General features: G+C 43.8%; 1 protein-coding gene across 5 annotated transcripts in view; it reads right to left on the reverse strand.

Moving 5' to 3' along the window:
- RCC2 (regulator of chromosome condensation 2) overlaps positions 1-19,003 on the reverse strand; it is a 96,139-nt gene that overhangs the window by 51,280 nt on the left and 25,856 nt on the right. For 4 of the 5 annotated variants that reach the window (XM_029578580.1, XM_029578579.1, XM_029578582.1 and 1 more), the window contains exon 6: positions 18,278-18,384. In XM_029578580.1, the coding sequence (XP_029434440.1) occupies positions 18,278-18,384 (107 nt within the window). Of the gene's footprint in view, positions 1-711; positions 801-18,277; positions 18,385-19,003 lie in introns of all 5 variants that reach the window. The other variant, XM_029578583.1, reaches the window with a different exon arrangement.

Genomic DNA, 19,003 nt, shown 5'->3' on the forward strand with positions numbered 1-19,003 from the left:
TCTAGATCTGGAATTTGGTATATATCCTTGCATTGTAGACCGTAATAGCTGGGCAGACAATTGGTCTTTTTCTGCTGTCACTTATGTGCGACAAAGCTTCACTGACTCCCACTTGTATCCTTGTTGGTTCCACAACCACTGCAGAGTGGGAATTTCTTCCCACGCTCTGAAGATGCACCAGCATTCTCCCAAGAGGCCCTGCTTAGCACCATTGCAGCCCGGAAAAAAAAAAACCGTCAGTCTCTGTCTCCATCTGCTGATCGGTGGGCATAACCCATTCGTCTCGACTGGATGAGAGGAAACTTCACTTTACTGTTGTATATGTCAAAGGGGCTTTTACCAAATAAGAATTTGCCATCATTGGTAAATAAAACCTCTACAAACCAGCTAGACTTAATCTGCATTACCACTAAATCTTATATCATTACATTAACTACACAAAATACACATTTTTCTGGTAAAAGGAAGATCCAGCTTTAAAGACCCCAGGAAGTTCTCACAATAGCACAGGTATTAAGTTCTGTATACAGGCCAAATTACACTTGCCTCAATCTCCGAAGTATATAGTATATCACCAACAAAACTTCTGTCACATTTCACCCTGCAGGTGGCTGAAACTTTCAGTGACTTGATTCATAAAATTTGCCACAACCCTGTCACAATGATAATCAGTATATAAAAGCAATTATAATGAAATGCGCGAGACCCTACCTGTGTAGGACTTGGTACTGCATCTGTCTGATTGCCTATACCCAGCTGTCCCATCTTGTTCTCTCCGAAAGCAAACACCAAGCCAGTTTCTGATTTGTGAGAGAGAATTTGATTACTACTGCTATTTGTCAATGTGGAAAGATTAAATCAAGGTGTTTGATAAAATAGGGTAAACTTTTATACTCATCTACCCAGGATGATAGGGGACCAAAAGGAGACAACAAAAGCTGACCTGGTTAAACACAATACACTACAACAGTGGTAGGCAACATCAGTTGAGTGCCACAGACAGGTCTAGTTTTCAGATATAATAGTATACAATGATGACAGTATATGCAACTATATTTCATATATATTCATCAGGGATATCCTGAAAACCAGACCTGTTTGCAGCATTTGAGACAGCTAGAATTGCCTAACCCTGTCAAAGCAGTCCAGCTTCTACAACTGATAGTTGTGTGGACCAGAATAACTGGGCAGACTGGGTGGGTCAATTGGTCCTTATCTGCTGTCATCTACTATGCTGCATGCAGAGAAATAAAGCTTGGATGTCTCATGTTTAGCATGAAGAAGGTTGATACAATTCTTTACTTCAGTATACAAGTCTGCTGCACAATTGGAAGCCAATGGCTGACAGTCAAACTACAATACAATGAATGATTCAAAAGTCTCCAAGAGAAGACTTCATTGCTAAGGAAAATTGGTTCTTACCTGCTAATGTTTGTTCCTGTAATACCACAGATCAGTCCAGATATGTGAGTTTTGCAGATGGAGGCAGAAAACAAAAGCTTTGAGGCACTGCTACATAACCAAAAGTGCCACCTGCAGTCCCTCAGTATTGATCTGTACCCAAGCCCAGGAGTAGACACTAATCCCCTTTCCAAGTTGAACAGGGAACTCGGGGTTGGAACCCCCTGAACTGGAGCCTTTCATACTTCCATATAAAGAAAATCAGTCTTAACTCCAAAAACTCTCAACATATTTACAACTTACAAAAATTCTGAAATAAGGTTTACCAAACTACTAGGAAATTCAGTCTTTCGGCAGCGAAGGGGTAGGTCTCTGGACTGATCTGTGGTATTATAGTAAAGAAAATTAGCAGGTAAGAACCAATTTTCCTTTCCTGTTCATAACCAGATCAATCCAGACAAGTGGGATGTACCCAAGCACTCCTAGACTGGTCAGGAACCTGAAAGATCCGCTTGTAGCACACACTCACCAAAGGTCGCATCTTCCTGCACCCGAACGTCCAATCGGTTATGCTTGGTAAAAGTATGAAGTGAGGACTATGCTGCAGCCCTACATATCTCCTGAAGAGACACCAACTGACACTCCACCCAAGAGGCTGCCTGCACCCTTGTAGAATGCACTCTTAGGCCTACTGGAATTTTGCAACCCTTAAAAATATAAGCAGAGCAAATGGTCTCCTTCAGCCACCAAGAGATCGTGGCTTTAGAGGCTTTATCTCCTTTCTTCGCACCACCTAACACCACAAAAAGGTGATCTGATTGCCAAAATCTGTTAGTGAACTTCAACTGCAAGAGAGTCCCGCTGCACATCCAAAAGATGCAGCTCCCTATCCTGAGGGGAATCCCTAGACCACTCCGGAAAGGCGGGAAGCTCTTCTGTCTGATCGATATGTCAGCTACGGACACATTAGAGCATCCAGACCCTCCGAGCCGACCTCCCTTCTGCGACTGGAAAACCTTGCTGTCTTTGTGTTGGCATGGGTTGCCATGAGATCTAACTGTGGAATGCCCCACCTGGCACACAGATGCGATCCCAGGCTTCTTGGGACAACGTCCATTCCCCCGGATCTAGCTGTTGCCTGAGGAAATCCACTTGCACGTTGTCTACTTCTGCGACTTGAGAAGCTGCTATTCCCTTGAGGTGATGTTCCACCCAAGCAAACAGCTACTGAGTCTCCAGAGCCACCATGTGACTCTTCATCCCTCCTTGACAACTGATGTACCCCACTGTCGTCACATTGTCCGAGAACATGCGAACCATCCAACCTTTGATCCAGGGCCCAGCAGACCGCCCTCATCTCCAGTCGATTAATAGACCAGGACTTCTCCACTGTTGACCAAAGACCTTGGGCAGACCATCTCAGGCACACACCCCCCCCCCAACCCTCCGGGGCCTCCAGATCCACTCCCTTTTCCAGGTTGTGATGTGAGAGCCACCACGAGAGACTGGATCTGGTTTCCCCTAAAAGAGGCAAAGCTAGATGATACTCCTCTGACAACGGATTCCACCTGGACACGAGCACCTTCTGCAAAGGTCGCATGTGCACAAAGGCCCACGGAACCAAATCCAATGTGGAAGTCATGGAGCCTAGGACATGCAAATGATCCCAGATTGTCGGTACCAACAGACGTAGCAAGCGCGTCACCTGCACCTGTAACTTTGACAATCTGTCCGCAGTCAGGAACACCCTGCCTTCCTGAGTATTATTTATTTATTTTATTTATTTTTTAACTTTTATATACCGACATTCTTGCATTAAATGCAAATCATGCCGGTTTACAGTGAAACAGAAAAAGCAGGAAAAAATTCCTTAGTCGAATACAATGAAACAGCTTAGTTAACAAAGGAAACATAAAAATAAATTTTTACATATACACAAAGGTTTGCAAGAAGGGGTGCATAAAGGGGAGAGCCCCTTTGTCGCGCGCCTTGGTGTTGAGGCTGTCTTAACTGTCCGATGTTAGTGATGTCATGTATTGAATCGTGCCCCCAGATACTCCAATGTCTGGGTTGGAACTAGGTGACTCTTCGCCATATTTATCACCCAACCCAGCAAACTCAAGATGTCCATAACTCGCTGGATGGATCGAATGCACTCCTCCTCTGTCTTCACCCGATTGAGCCAATTGTCCAGATATGGATGGACTAAAATCCCCTCTCGCCATAAGGCTGCTGCCGCCACCACCTTCGTGAAGCTTCAGGATTTCGTGGCCAAACCGAAGGGAAAAACCTAAAACTGAAAATGTTGGCCCAGCACCATGAACTGAAGAAACTTCTGATGGTCCTTCTGAATGGGAATATGGAGGTAAGCCTCTGTCAGGTCAAATGATGCCAAGAATTCTCCTCTGCGGACTGCCACTATAAATGTGCGTAACGTCTCCATATGAAAACGCGGAACACAAAAGGCTACATTCACCATTTGCAAATCTAGAATGGGACGAAAAGTGTCTTGCTTTTTGAGGACCACAAAATAAATGGAATATCTCCCCTGTCCCTGTTCGACCAGCAGGACTGGAACTATTGCGTTTAACTTAGTAACCTCTGCAGTGTTCCCCTCACTGCTTCTCATTTGCTATGAGATGAACAGTGGGACTCTAGAAAGGCCTCCCTGACAGGGCACGAAAATTCTAGAGCGTAGTAGTCTCTTACCACCTCCAGAACCCAATGGTCTGAGGTAATCTTGGCCCATTCCTCGTAAAAGCTGGACAATCCACCCCCTATTGCTTCTACGAATAGACGCCCCTGGCTTCATTGTGCTGACTTTTCTCCTCCGGTACCCTGACCATCAACATCCCTGGAGGATCTGCGAGAGCCCCCAAAGGACTGCTGTTGTTCCAAAGACTGCTTCAGTCCCGAGACTGAGGAAGTCTTGCTTGAACGGAACAGTCATGAATCCCAAAAACGGGAACAGAATGGGCAAACCTTCTTGCTGCTCCTCTTATCTTCAGGTAACCTGTTCCCTTTGGACTCCCCCAAAGTCTTCCATCAACTGATCTTAATCCTCCCCAAACAGGAGTTTCCCTTTAAAGGGAAGACTACACAACTGGGATTTGGACCATATGTGAGCTAACCAATTGTGCAACCACCACCAAGACCATGCTCCTGGCTGAAGTGCACACCAAGTCATATAGAGCATCTGCCACATACACCATCCCAGCCTCTAGACGCACAGACTGCATGGGACTGAAAGCCCCAGTTGAGGCCTGTTTCTGTGCTTTTTGAACCCAGCTCTAACAGGCCCTCTGCATCATACTGCCGCAAATCGTGGCATAGAGACTCAAGGAGGAAACATCAAATATCCGTTTCAACTGAATTTCCAACTTGCAGTCCGCATATCCTTCAGTGCGGCTGAACCTGCAACTGGGATGATAGTCTTTTTGGTAACCGCCAAAACTGCCACATCCATCTTAGGCACCCTTAGGAGCTCCAAAGTCTCTTCCATCAACAAGTAAAGCTTGGCCATAGCCCTGCCGACCTTCAGGCCTGCCTCCGGGAAGTTCCATTCCTGGTTCACCAGCTTCTGAATTTTCTTAGGCAAGGGAAAAGCACTAGGACCATGCAACCCATCCAGGACCAGATTCACCCCTTCATTATCGGACTCTTCCTGGGCCACCTTAACCCCTAGTTCCTCCAACACCTGGGGGATGAGGGGACATCTCCCCTTTCTTAAACAAGCAGAACACCCGAGGGTCATCCCCCTCAGTTATCAGTAACTCAACCAGATCTGGGTTACCCTTATTAACATCAGGATCCGCATTTGGAGCCACATCTGTGTCCACATTCGGGTCTGCCCCATGAGGGATCTGCAGGGTCCTCGTACAGATCATCAGAAACGTCCAAAACCCTGGGATCAGCCTCTGTTCCTGCACGCTCCAGGCCCAAGCATTGTAGCTGGTCTGAAGATCATCCTGAAGACACTCCCTTTGGTCATTTAGAAAAGCGACCTGGCTGCCTCTCTCTGGGCTGTTTCCCCCCCGCTTCCTTCCTCACCAGGTCTTATGCGGGAGGATGACAAATTCCAGAGAAAATTTCTCTGGATCCTCAGCCCTCTGACCGAGCAGGCTCTCATCCGACTCTCCTCCCCCATCCTGTCCCTCCTTGGCATCTGGTCCACAGGTGAAAGAGGAGGGGAATCCACGGATTCTTTGGAGATTGAGTGCCCCTGCCCGCGATCTCCTGCAGGCACAGCTGCACCTTGTGATCCCCCCAGGACCAAAGCTGAGGCCCCCCAAGACCTGAGGGCATTTCTATCGATTGCCGCTCCCGCAGAGACTCCCTCTTCCCCCGATGAGCAGCCGGTAGAGAAGGAACGTGCGTTGAGTCTCGCGGAACAGAGACCGCATGCTTTACATGCCGCCATGCGCAGTTTTGGCACCATTACCTATGTGGCCACTAACAGAAAAATATTCAGCCTGAGCTCGCTGAAGGAAGAACGCAGGCCACACTCGTGGCTTATGTGCTGAGCACAGCTGCCACACTGGCCCAAGCAGCGCACGCCAAACCTCCTCCTTTCACCTGGATCCCCCAGTGGAAGAAAGACAAGGGCAGCTCTCTCTCTCTCCCCTTCCTGCTGGCGCCGACAGCTCCCGCCGCCTAAAGCACACCAACCACCATGCCCAGACTGAAGTTCCTACCTTCAGATAAACTGCTTTGCTAAATTTTTTTTTTTTAAACTTAATACAAACTTAAATGAACAGAGGAACTTCCCTTGAAGAGGACCGCGGCTTGCAGGAAGAGACCTCAGAAGCAATGAGGGAGCCAGTCACCTGGCTATCAGGACCTCCGGGCTACAACCAGAGGTTTCCAACTCCACAGTCGCCCGACTCCACCTGAGGGATAGTTCATGAAGGAATCTAACACCTCAGGGAGCCTCAGTCCAACTTCTGAACTTCCCCAAAATCTCTTAAAGTCTTTTCTTTTTTCTTTTAGACTGCAGGTTTGCACCGCTACCATCTGCTAGAGACAGAGGGACTGCAGGTGGCAGTCTCTGATATGTAACAGTACCTCAAAATTTGTGTTCTCTGCCTCAATCTGCTGGTAGAGATGCAAAACCCACTTGTCTGGACTGATCTGGGTATGAACAGGAAATGCAGCTTCTCTGGAGTTTCCCAAAATTGTCTTGATACAACACAAAGAAAACTGCTTATCTATAACAGGTAATCAGGATAAAAATCAGAAACGCAAGTGGGTGATGCCAACTGACAGCACAGAGATGAAAGATTCTCTCAGAGCTCAGAAAAGTAAAAGTGATCCGAGTATACTTAGACCTTCTCACACAACCGCCTACTACACAAATCTCCTTAGTCTTAATAGCAAACTAAGCTTCAGCTCTAAAAGGGAGCTAAGAAGGACTGTGTTGTCTACAGAAAACACCTGTTTCAGGTAAGCAACTTGGCTTTTTCAATGGACAAGGAGGATAATACTAGCCATACAAGTGGGGACTCCCAAGCTGAAGGCTGCATATGATTAGTTTATTTTGCACATCAGGAATAAATCATTGCAACCTGTTTACATTGCCAGGAATCAATTAAATAAGCTTCAAAGACCTACCTGTCCAAAGCTGTTGTCTTGATGCAAAGCAGTTTCTAGGCAATAATGAGCAGTGAAAGTATGGATAGAAAAGCATGTAGCAGCTTTACAGATATCTTCTATAGAAGAATGCAGATGTGCCAAAGACGTTGCTGTAACCCTAACCTGATGGGACTTTGAAGATGTAGTTCTGCTTGATTGTAGCATTAAGTGATGCAGAAATCCAAGCAGAAAGAATTATCTTTATAGCCAAAAACCCCCTTTTGACTGGATTAAAAGAAACAAATGGTTGTAAGAACTTTATGTGGGACTGAGTCTTTTGCAAATAGAAAAGTAAAGTTTTTCTGCAGTCCAATGTATGAATAGCCTGCTTGCCCTTATTGCTGTGCAGTCTGGGAAATAATGTTGGCAGCACAATGGATTGATTTAAATGAAATTGAAAAACCGCTTTTAGGAGATAGTTAGGACATGTGCAGAATTGCTCTATTGTGAAAGAAGTTAATATAAGAGTATGAAACTAGTGCTTGCAATTCACTTACTCTTCAAGCAGAAGTAACTGCTATAAAAAATTAAACTTTCCAAGAAAGGAATTTTAGTTTTGATTTCAAACTGTGGTTTCATGAACTGAGCAAGGACTACATTCAGGTTCCAAGGTACACGAAGATCTTTTATTGGAGGTTTCAAATGCACAAGTCTGATGGTAAATAGGAACATCTTTCAAATTCTCATGGTGTGCTGCTATGGAACTAAGAAGAATGCTGATTGAGTTAGTTTTCAAACCGGATTTAGAAAAGCTTAGTAGATATCCAAGTGAAAAACCTCAACATTTAAAGGGGTACTGTCTGAATTTTGAGCACCAGATAGAAAATCATTTCTATTTTAAGCTGTAGGATCTTCTGGGAAAGTACTTACTTGAACAGATAATTTTCTTTATTCTTATGACAACTGCATGGATGAAATTAGCTGATTTTCAACATCCTAGCTGTCAGAGTCAAAGCCTGAAGGTTGGGATGTAGTAGATTCTCCCTGCACTGCATGAGGAGGGATCCGAGTATTTGTAACCTTATTGGTAGTTGAATAGCTAAGGCATTGGCGCCTGAGAAACTACAGTTGATGAGGCCAAAAAGAGGCTGTTGAAATCATTTTCCCTCCCTCTCTTCTCAGTTTTTGACTTTTTTTTTTTACGGTCCTTGAAATTAATAGAATTAGGGGAAACACGTAGAGAAAAACAAGATTCCATCAAATTGAAAAAGCATCTACCAATCTGTCTGTCCCTTGCTGGTCTCCTGGGAATGGTATATGTAAACCTTGTTGTTAGGAAGACTGCAAAGATCTATTTATGGAGTACTCCAAAACTGAAAAAAGCTCCTGATCATATAGCTGCCATTTGTTAGTTGATGACTTAATCTGGTTGTAGTTGATGACTTAATCTGTCCATTATCTGATTCTGGTTTCCCAGAAGGCCAGCTAGAAAAAAAAAAAAGATTCCTTGGGAAATTGATAATTTCCAAATTTTGGCATCTTCCAGGCAAAAGTTGTAAGAACCTATTCCACTAACACTGCCACCTGGTTGCTTGCCTGAATCAATATCATCTTGCTCTTCAACCATGAATAACCACTTTTAGAGCACTGTAGACTGCTCTCAATTGTAGGTGGTTGATATGAAGGGTCTTCTCTTCTATTGACTATGTTCCTTGAGAAGAGAACATTTCTCAGATGGGCTCACCAGCATTGATTGGAAGCCTTTGTCAGAATTCCTTGAAACTGGGGGTGGTGAAAGAACAGTTAAATTTAGTCCTATCAGCTAATTTCCTTTCCTCAAATCCTGCCAGACCATTCCAAATGCCTGAGATTATGCTCCCCTACCACAGTAAATGGAAACAGAGAACAGATTTGTTGAGGTCACCGTATATAGGCCCCGTGTTGACATCAGCCTCCCTGTATTCTTCTAACAAGCAGAAACCAGCTTATCTCCCCCTACCATTAGGGACTTCACAGGATAAACACCAAACTTCCTCCAACTTTGGGAGACCAGTGAATCAAACCAGACTAATCAAGGCTATAAAACCAACCATAATAAATCTGAAATATATTAAAGAAAACAGAGACAGAAAAATTCTTGTATACAGAGAGAATAGCAGAACAGCAGCAATTTGGGAGGGTCCTAGGCTGATCTGGCAGGACTCATGGAAAGCAAATTAGCAGGTAAGACTAAATTTCACCTCTCTTTGCCAACCCGACCAATCCAGAAGCCTGGGGTGTACACAAATCATTCCTCAAACTGGGTGGGAATCTGCATATCATACCAGCTTAAAGATTCTTTGTATTCTGGTTTGAAGATCACTGTGGTCTCATTGTCTGTCCCTCCCGATGCAGCCATTGCAAAACACAGCCCATGTCGAGGGACTGACAGTGCTGTTACTCTAATTGAATAACAATTTTATAGATAAGTGCCTGTCCGTTGTATTAATAGAAATAAAAATACTTTATGCATTTAAGACATCTTTGTCTGTAAATGAACTTAAGTATTTGGACACACCCTTTCTTCATGGATTATCCTTTAGTGTGTTTGCATCCTCTACTAGTGTGTTGGTTTTATCGCTGAAGTTCTACAAGAGGTGTCATAGGCCGAGCTTATTAGATTTTTCTCGCAGTCTTTTGCCTCCTGAATGGCAGGAATAAAGTGGTTCATTTTATCTATCAGAAGTTCTTCAGCTACAGATTGTAATCTTTACAAACATGCATGCATGCATGCATAAATTGTTGTGCAGCTATTATAGAGCTTAGCATGACTCTTTGAAAGACCTTTTTTGCCATGTTGTCCAACATCCTTGCTTCTCTGCAGGATGTGACTCTGTTATTTACACTTTTGAATAATAGAAGGACTAGGGGGGCATTCCATGAAGTTAGCAAGTAGCACATTTAAGACTAATCGGAGAAAATTCTTTTTCACTCAACGCACAATAAAGCTCTGGAATTTGTTGCCAGAGGATGTGGTTAGTGCAGTTAGTGTAGCTGTGTTCAAAAAAGGTTTGGATAAGTTCTTGGAGGAGAAGTCCATTAACAGCTATTAATCAAGTTTACTTAGGGAATAGCCACTGCTATTAATTGCATCAGTAGCATGGGATCTTCTTAGTGTTTGGGTAATTGCCAGGTTCTTGTGGCTTGGTTTGGCCTCTGTTGGAAACAGGATGCTGGGCTTGATGGACCCTTGGTCTGACCCAGCATGGCAATTTCTTATGTTCTTAGAGGTTTGAATTCTTTTAAGAGAACTTAGTAGAATCAGCCTGAAGAAAAGCTAATATTGAGCAATGGGGAATTGAACTTTATCATGCCCCAGAGATGGCTGAACTCTGTATTTAAGATCCAACTTCCTCGATAAAGGAAGAATAGATAAAAGTGTTTGTTAAATGCTAGCTTCAAGCTCCTGAAGCAGTCTGTGTACTGAAATTGCCACTACCTGCCTAGGCACATGAATGTACTTCAGCAAGCCAAAGAAACCTTCTCTAGGTTATGATTTTTCTTGTAATTTGAAAAGAATTTCCTTAGCCATCTTCTGCACAAAGGTAGAGTAGAACATCTAAAATCTTTTATAATTCAAACCACTAAGGACTGCTTTCATAAACTGCACGTCTTAAAAAGAATTAAACCACTTTTCCACTTCCACGACTACAGAACAATCCTGCAATCAATAATCTTCTCTAAGCTAGATTATTGCAATTCCATTCTATTAGGTCTACCGTCTTCCCACACTAAACCCCTCCAGATGGTTCAGAACACGGCAGCCAGAATTTTGACAAACACAAGAAGAAGAGACCACATATCCCCGATTCTCAAAGACTTACATTGGCTACCAGTTCACTATAGAATTTTATATAAGTCCATTACCACCATCTACAAAGCTCTCCATCAACTCTCTCCACTTAACCTCCAAATCCCATTTAAAAAACATACCTCCGACAGACCAATCAGAGAGTCCTACAGAGATTCACTACAGGCTCCTCCTGCCAAAACCTTTCACCATAAGACTCTCAGAGACAGGGCTTTCTCCACAGCAGGACCTACTCTGTGGAACTCCATCCCACCAGAACTGAGACAGGAACCCTGCCTTCCAACATTTAGAAAAAGACTTAAAACTTGGCTATTTAAACAAGCCTTCCCAGATCCTAACTAAATGATAGCAATTTTATAAGAGATAGTAATTTATTCAAGAAACTTCACAGTATAATGTATATAATGTAAATAAGGTAATCCTTACAGTTCTACTCTCTTATTCTTATCTCTCCTCCAAGTTTAAGACCCTTGTTGTAATGTAACTTTTGATCTCCTTGCACTTGTTTATGTTCTGTTCTTTGTTCTCACCCCTTGTTACATGTAAACCGGCATGATGTGGTTTCTAACCATGAATGCCGGTATAGAAAAAACGCAAATAAATAAATAAAATAAAATGTTCTCAGGAAGAAATATACTCTAGCTGCTGAGGGGAGGTATCGGACAGAAGACCTATGGAATTTTCATCCTCTAAACGAGGCACTGGATAGCCTTCTTGAGAATGAGATAAACCAATAAAAGGAATTCTGGAGGCATTTCAACATTGGGAGGACAGGAGCTTTATGATTCTGTATAGGTTTTTACCATTTCATCCTTGCACTGATGAAAGGAAAATTGGTTCTTACCTGTTAAATTTCAGTCCAGACTCCTGGGTTTTGCCTCCCTTCCAGAAGATGGAGTCAGAGAAAATTTTGCAGACACCACCTCTTAACCTGGTGTGCCACCTATAGTCCCTCAGTACTACTAAGTACCCAAGCAGAAAATAGTCAAAAAACTTCTAATAAACAACATTATAATATTCCCCAAACGAGAAGAGGAAAGAAGAACATTTATAATTGAGAAATAACAAATTTTGGAACTTTAATTTTAATTACTAACCAGAAACCTGTGCCATTCTGCAGAATTATTATAGTAAACAGATCGAGCAGACTCTCCAAATCTCCTCTCCCCCACCAGGCAGGACTCTGAACTGATCTGTGGTACTACAGGAATGAAAATTAGCAGGTAAGAACCGATTTTCCTTTCCCTGTATGTACCCAGATCAATCCAGACTTCTGGGATGTACCAAAGCTTTCCTAACTGGGGTGGGACTGTGAGAATCCCGCTTGAAGTACACTTTCACCGAAAATGCAGACATCAGAGGCCTGGACGTCCAATCAGTAGTGTCTGGCAAAGGTATGTAAAGATCTCCAAGTAGCCGCCCTGAAAATCTCTTGCGGTGACACTAGCTGACATTCTGCCCAGGAGGCCGCCTAGGACCAAGTAGAATGAGCCCTTAACTGCTCCAGGATAGGATGACCATGACAAATGTATGCGGATCCAATAGCCTCCTTCAACCAACATGCAATTGTAGCTGTCGATGCCTTCTGACCATTTTTCGCACCACTCTATAGCACAAAAAGGTGATCCGATAATCTGAAACTGTTAGTGACCTCTAGATACCGCAACAAAGCCCTTCTGTCATCCAGACATCTTAATTCTTTTGCATGTGGTGCACCAAGCTCCAGATTTGGAAAAGCCAAAAGCTCCACTGAAGTGGAACACTGAAACAACCTTTGGCAAAAAGATGGAACCATCTACAAAGAGACTACGGAATCCAAAATCCGCAAAAAAGGCTCTCTATATGACAGGGCTTGAAGTTCTGACACTCTTCTAGTTGAACAAATCGCCACCAAGAAAACCACCTTCAAAAGGAGATCTTTCATGGTGGCCCTTTTAAGAGGCTGAAATGGTGCCGCACACATGCCCTTGAGGACCAAGTTAAGGCTCCAAGAAGGGCACCCCTTATGAACAGGGGGGGCACAATGGCTTTGCCCCTCAGAGGAAACGTACCACATCGAGATGCGTAGCTAGGGTTTTTCCATGAATCTTGCCTCGCAAACAGCCCAGGGCTGATGCTTATGCTCTCAGGGAACTAAAGGACAAACCTTTCATTAAGCCTCTCTTCAAAAAAGCCAGATTCTGCACCACCGACGCTCGCAGAGAATCAACCCCTTGCTCCGTACACCAACACTCAAAGATCCTCCAAACCCAGACATACGCCAAGGAAAAAGTCTTTCAAGCCTGCAACAGAGTAGAAATAACATCCTCAGGATATCCTTTCTTCCTTAATTGCCTCCTTCAAAAGCCAAGCTACTAGACAAAAGTGATCCGCTTGATCTGAAAATATGGGGCTCTGACACAGCAGATTTGGTAGATGGCCCAGTCTTAACAAAGATTGACCAAATCTGCAAACCAAGGTCTCCGTGGCCACTCCAGAGCCATGATAATCACCTTTCCTGGATGGACCTCTATTCTTCTCACCATCTTGCCCACCAGAGGCCATAGTGGAAACACATACATCAGAATGTTGAAGGGCTAAGGAAGAACCAGGGCATTGACCCCTTCTGCTCTGCAATTGAAGAATCGCAGTACCTTGGCATTCCGCTGAGTTGCCATCAGATCCATATGAGGAATGCCCCCATCTGCAAGAAATGAGGCCCACTGCTTCCTCAGATAGCTTCCATTCTTCGGGATCCAACTGTTGCCAGCTGAGAAAATCTGCTTGCATATTGTCAGACCCTGCTATGTGAGAAGCCACTATCAAGGCCAGATGCTGCTCCACCCAGCACATAAGCATCTCCGCTTCCTGAGCAACCGCTCGACTTGATACCACCCTGGCCACCATTGTCGCACTGTCTGACAGGATTCTAACCGGATGGTTGCGCAAAAGAAGTAGAAATTCCTGCAGATCCAATTGCACTGCTCTCGTCTCTAAGCGGTTAATGGACCAGGATGCTTCCTCCGCCAACCATTGGCCTTGCACTGACTGGAACTGACACACGGCTCCCCAACCAGAGAGACTGAAATCAGTAGTCAATACCATCTACTATGGCACCTCCAGATCCACGCCGCGGCACAAATGGTCCCAACCAAGCCACCATGAAAGACTGGACCTGGCTGACTAAGCGGTAGTGGAAGATGAAACTGTTCTGACATCTGTTCCCACCAGGATAGTAACGCATTCTGTACAGGTCTCATATGGGCAAATGCCCCTGGGACCAGCTCCAGAGTAGATGCCATGGTACCAAAGATCTGCAAGTAATCCCAGACCCAGGGCACTCGGGCTTCCAATAGGTTCCAAACTTGAGTCTGTAGCTTGACAATCTGCTCCTCCATGAGAAATACTTTCCCCACTCGGGTATCGAAGCGCACACCCAAGAACTCCAGAACCTGCGAAGGAGAAAGATGGCTGTTGGACAGATTCACTATCCTCAAGTGGTGCAATACTACTTCCACTGCCTGCCTGCAAAGGTCCTCCGACTTTGCCCGGATGAGCTAGATGTCCAGATATGGATGAACCAACACCCTCTCCTTTCTGAGGACTGCCGCCGCCACAACCACCATCACCTTGGTGAAGGTCCTTGGGGCCACTGCTAACCCGAACGGGAGAAAGCAAAATTGAAAATGCCTCCAGAGGATCATAAACCGGAGATCTGATGGTCCGGGCAAATTCCTATGTGTAGGTATGCTTCTGTTAGATCCAAGGAAGCCAAGAACTCTCCGCTTCGTACCGCTGCTATGACAGACCGCATAGTCTCCATCCGGAACCGGGGTACCTTGAGAGCTACGTTCAACTTCTTTAAATCCAGAATTGGATGAAAAGTTCCTTCCTTCTTTGGAACCACAAAATAAATGGAATAACGTCCCGTTCCTTGTTCCGCCTCGGGGATGGAAATGATGGCTCCCAGCATTTGCAGTTGCTGGATAGTCTGCTGCACGATCAGTTTCTTTTCCGTCAAGGCACAAGGACCATGAACAGGCTTCTTAGCAGCTGAGCAAATTCTAAAGCATAACCTTGTCTTATGACACTTAGAACCCAGTGGTCTGACATAATTTTGACCCACTTCTCATAAAATTGAGTCAAACAACCCCCAATGACTGGGATTGAGGAGTGGGCCAGCCTCGCCTCATTGTGTAGGTTTGGCTCCACCACTCCCCTGGCCGGAGCCCTCTCTGTTGGGCTGACGTTCACAAAATGACTGGTTCCAGGACTATGATGACCTCCCCAAGGTCCGCCTCTGGCCAGTGCCCGGAGCTCTGCTCTGATGGAAACGCTCTGCCCTCGAAATCGGGAGCGCACAGGAAGAAATCCTTTTGACCCTTTGCACCTTCTCCATCTGCTGGAGACACAGAAATACAGGGACTGCATGTGGCACGCTGGGTTAAAAGGCTGTGTCTGTGAAACTTTCTCTGTCTCCATCTGCTGAAGGGAGGCAAAACCCAGGAGTCTGGAATGATCTGGGTACGTACAGGTAACTGGAATAGTGGAGTCGGTAGTCAACTTCATAGTTATGGTTTCCAAAATAAGGGTCTGTGGGATAGTCGAGTAAACATCTTAGGCTAGAGACAGAAGCCACACTGACTCCAGCCTTCTTTCTTAAAGATTCCACTTTATTACTATACAGAAACAGCATTCACATCACCAACTGCTTATCTCTAGCAGTATAACTCACAGCACTCACTTCAGGACAGAGATGTGTCAAGAGTTGCTTTCTCCTGGAGATGTGGGGCCTATCAGTTCCCAGTTTGGCCCACATTCTTATTCCTGCTAAGCAGGGTCCCGCCTACAGAGCTCTCTCTGGCTTTGATGGACCAGGCTAGATACCTGGACTCATACATGTTAAGGAAGGTTTCTAGGGATACTCCTTCACAGGAGTAATTTCCCCTAATGAAGGAGGTGGCAACAGACATCACTTAACTGTTCTTTACATAAGACTTACCATACTGGGTCAGACAAAGGTCCATCAACACTGGCCAGTCCAGGTCATGAGTACCTGGAAGGATCCCAAGGGCTAGATAGGAATAAGCAGTGGATTTCTGCAACTCCACTTTAATAATGATTTATGGACTTTTCCTCCAAAAACTTGTCCAAACCTTTTTTAAATGCTACACTAATAGCTTTCACCATATCCTCTGGCAACGAATTCCAGACCTTAATTATGTGTTGAATAAAAGAAAATATCTTCTCTTATTAGTTTAAACACATCACCTAGTAGCTTCATTTTGTGTCCCCTAGTTTTCGTACTTTTTGACAGAGCAAACAACCATTGCACTCAATCATATCTCCCCTCAGCCGTCTCTTCTCCAAGCTGAAGAGTCCTAACCTCTTTAGCCTTTCCTCATAGGGGAATCATTCCTTTTCTTTTATCATTGTGGTTGCCATTCTTTGTATCTTTTCTAATTCTGCTGTATCTTTAAAGAGATGTGGTGACAATACTCAAGAGGATGACACACCATGGAGTGATACAAAGGCATTATGATATCCTCTGTTTTATTCTCCATTCCCTTCCTGATAATTCCTAGCATTCTCTTTGCTTTCTTAGTTGCTGCTGCATAAAGCGCAGAAGATTTCAACATATCAATGACGACAGCTAGATCCTTTTCCTAAATGGTGACTTCTAATGAGGAACCTTGCATTGTGTAGCTCTAATTTGGGTTACTCTTCCCTAAATACAATACTTTGCACTTGTCCACATTAAATTTAATTTGCTGTTTGCATGCCCAGTCTCCCAACTTTGCAAGGTCCTCTTGTAATTTCTCACAGTCATCTTGTGATTTAATAACTTTGATTTATTTTGTGTCATCAACAAAATTGATCACATCGCTCGTTCCCATTTCCAGGTCGTTTATAAATATATTAAGAAGTAGTGGTCCAGAACAGATCCCTGGGGCACTCCACTATTCATCTTTCTCCATTGAGACAATGTACTATTTAGCCCTATTCTGTTTTCTGTCTTTTAACCAGTTTGCAAACCACAATAGGACATCCCATGACTTTTTAAACTTCCTAAGTCATCTCTCATGAGGGACTTTGTCAAATGCTTTCTGGAAATCCAGATACACTATATTAATTGACTCACTTTTATCCACATGTGTATTTATGCTCTCAAAAAATGCAGCAGATTGGTGAGGCAAGACTTCCCTTGGCTAAATCCATGTTGGCTTTGTCTCATTAAACCTTGCCTATCTATATGTTAAGCAATTTTGTTCTTTGTGATAGTTTTTACCATTTTGCCTGGCACAGACATCAGATTCACTGGTCTGTAGTTTGCTGATCACCCCTTGATCTCCTTTTAGAAATTGTTGTAATATTGGCAACCCTCCAGTCTTCAGGTACCATTGATGATATTGACAGTTTACAAATTTCCAATAGCAGGTCCGCAATTTCAGTTTTCTACACTCTGGGATGTATACCATCTGGTCCAGGGGATTTGCTACTCTTTAGTTTGTCAATTTGCCCTATACATCTTCCAGTTCACTGAGATTTGTTTCAGTTCCTCTGAACCATCACCTTTGAATATCATTTCTGGCATGGGTATCTTTCTTACATCTTCCTCAGTGAAAACCGAAGCAAAGAATTACACTTAGTCTCTCTGCTACAACTTTGTCATCCCTAAATGCCTCTTTTACCACTTGATCATCTAATGGTCCAACTGACTCCCCCCAGGCTTTTACTTTGAATGTACCTATAAAAAAGTCTTGAGTTTTTGCTTCCAAGGCAAGCTTCTTTTCAAATTCTCTCTTTGCCTTCCTTAACAATGCTTTGCATCTAACTTGCCAGTGCTTATACTGTTTCCTGTTTTCTTCATTCAGATCCCTTTTCCATGTCTTGAAAGATGTTCTTTTAGTTATTATAGCCTCTCTCACCTTATCTTTTAACCATGCTGGTAATTGTTTAGCCTTCTTTCCACCTTTTTTAATGCGTGGAATACATTTGATCTGGGCTTCCCAGATGATATTTTTAAACAATGTCCATGCCTAATCTAAACTCTTAATCTTTGCAGTTGCACCTTTTCAGAAAGGAATGCTGTTTCATTGGAGGAGGAGGAATTGATGAAGAAAAACAATACGATTCTGGGACTAAAACTGGCACTCTCAGTGGCAGTCTCTTCTTTTGGCAAAGGTTTCACTAGAGTACTTTTAGGCTTTTCAAACTGCTCAGGTCCAAAGAAAAAATACTAGTGCCAAGATTTATGTGCTGACAAGGAACAGACACCTATGTTAAATCGATGGTGCTGGCTTAATGTCTGCGCTGAACAGAGATTCAGTGAATGGCACCAACTCCTGTGCCGATCTCCTTTCTGCTCTATGCGCCTGTGAGAACTTCCTGTCTTTTACTGTGCTGGTAATCTTTGGTGTTGAAGTGCATGAATTCCTCTCTCTTTCTCTACGCTGGTATCCTTTGGTGACTTACCTCCCTCTTTACTGGAGGGGGATTAGTGCTTGCACTGAGAGACTGCGCCAAGTCTTGATTCCAAACATGAGGGGATGCTGCATGTTTTATTTTGAGTGATGGTCCCTCTGCATATGTAGACATGCAAACATAATTCAACATGTCATTAGAAGGGCCTAGACATTTGATACAAAAATCATGGAAGCTGATTGTAAACATTTTCTTGGAACATTTAGGCCATCTTTTGAATCCCGGTTTCAATTTAGTCACCTTAAAAAAGCATGTTCATCCCCTCCCAAACACAAGTGGTTTAGTACAGCTATAATTAAAGTTTGCAAGATTTTATTAAGAACAAAGTTCTCTTTGTGACCGCACAACCTTGTCATTTAAAGGGTGCCCAAAAACATTACACTGCAGAGAACCTGGTCCCCAAGCATTACTTGCACTAAGGGGAAGTCAGTGTCGAACTCAATTTTACAAAGAAAATTTCAGCAAATACTAAACAAAAGTGATACTACCATCAATATTAAAGAATAATGAGATGAAAAGATTGAACCAACCAGATGAGTGGCTAGAAAAAAAAAATGCAGTTAAGTTCCACACATGTTCAGAAAAACCTAGGCTTTTTTGAGCTCTAGGAGAGCTTTTCATCTTTGTGCTGCCAGATGTGTTGTGTCCGTCACTGTCCGACATCTCTGCTCCGCCCACCTTACCTCGTTGGCGATGGAAGGATAGCTGCTGCGGTGT

Source organism: Rhinatrema bivittatum, chromosome 15, assembly GCF_901001135.1.
Source record: "Rhinatrema bivittatum chromosome 15, aRhiBiv1.1, whole genome shotgun sequence".
Lineage (NCBI taxonomy): Eukaryota > Metazoa > Chordata > Amphibia > Gymnophiona > Rhinatrematidae > Rhinatrema > Rhinatrema bivittatum.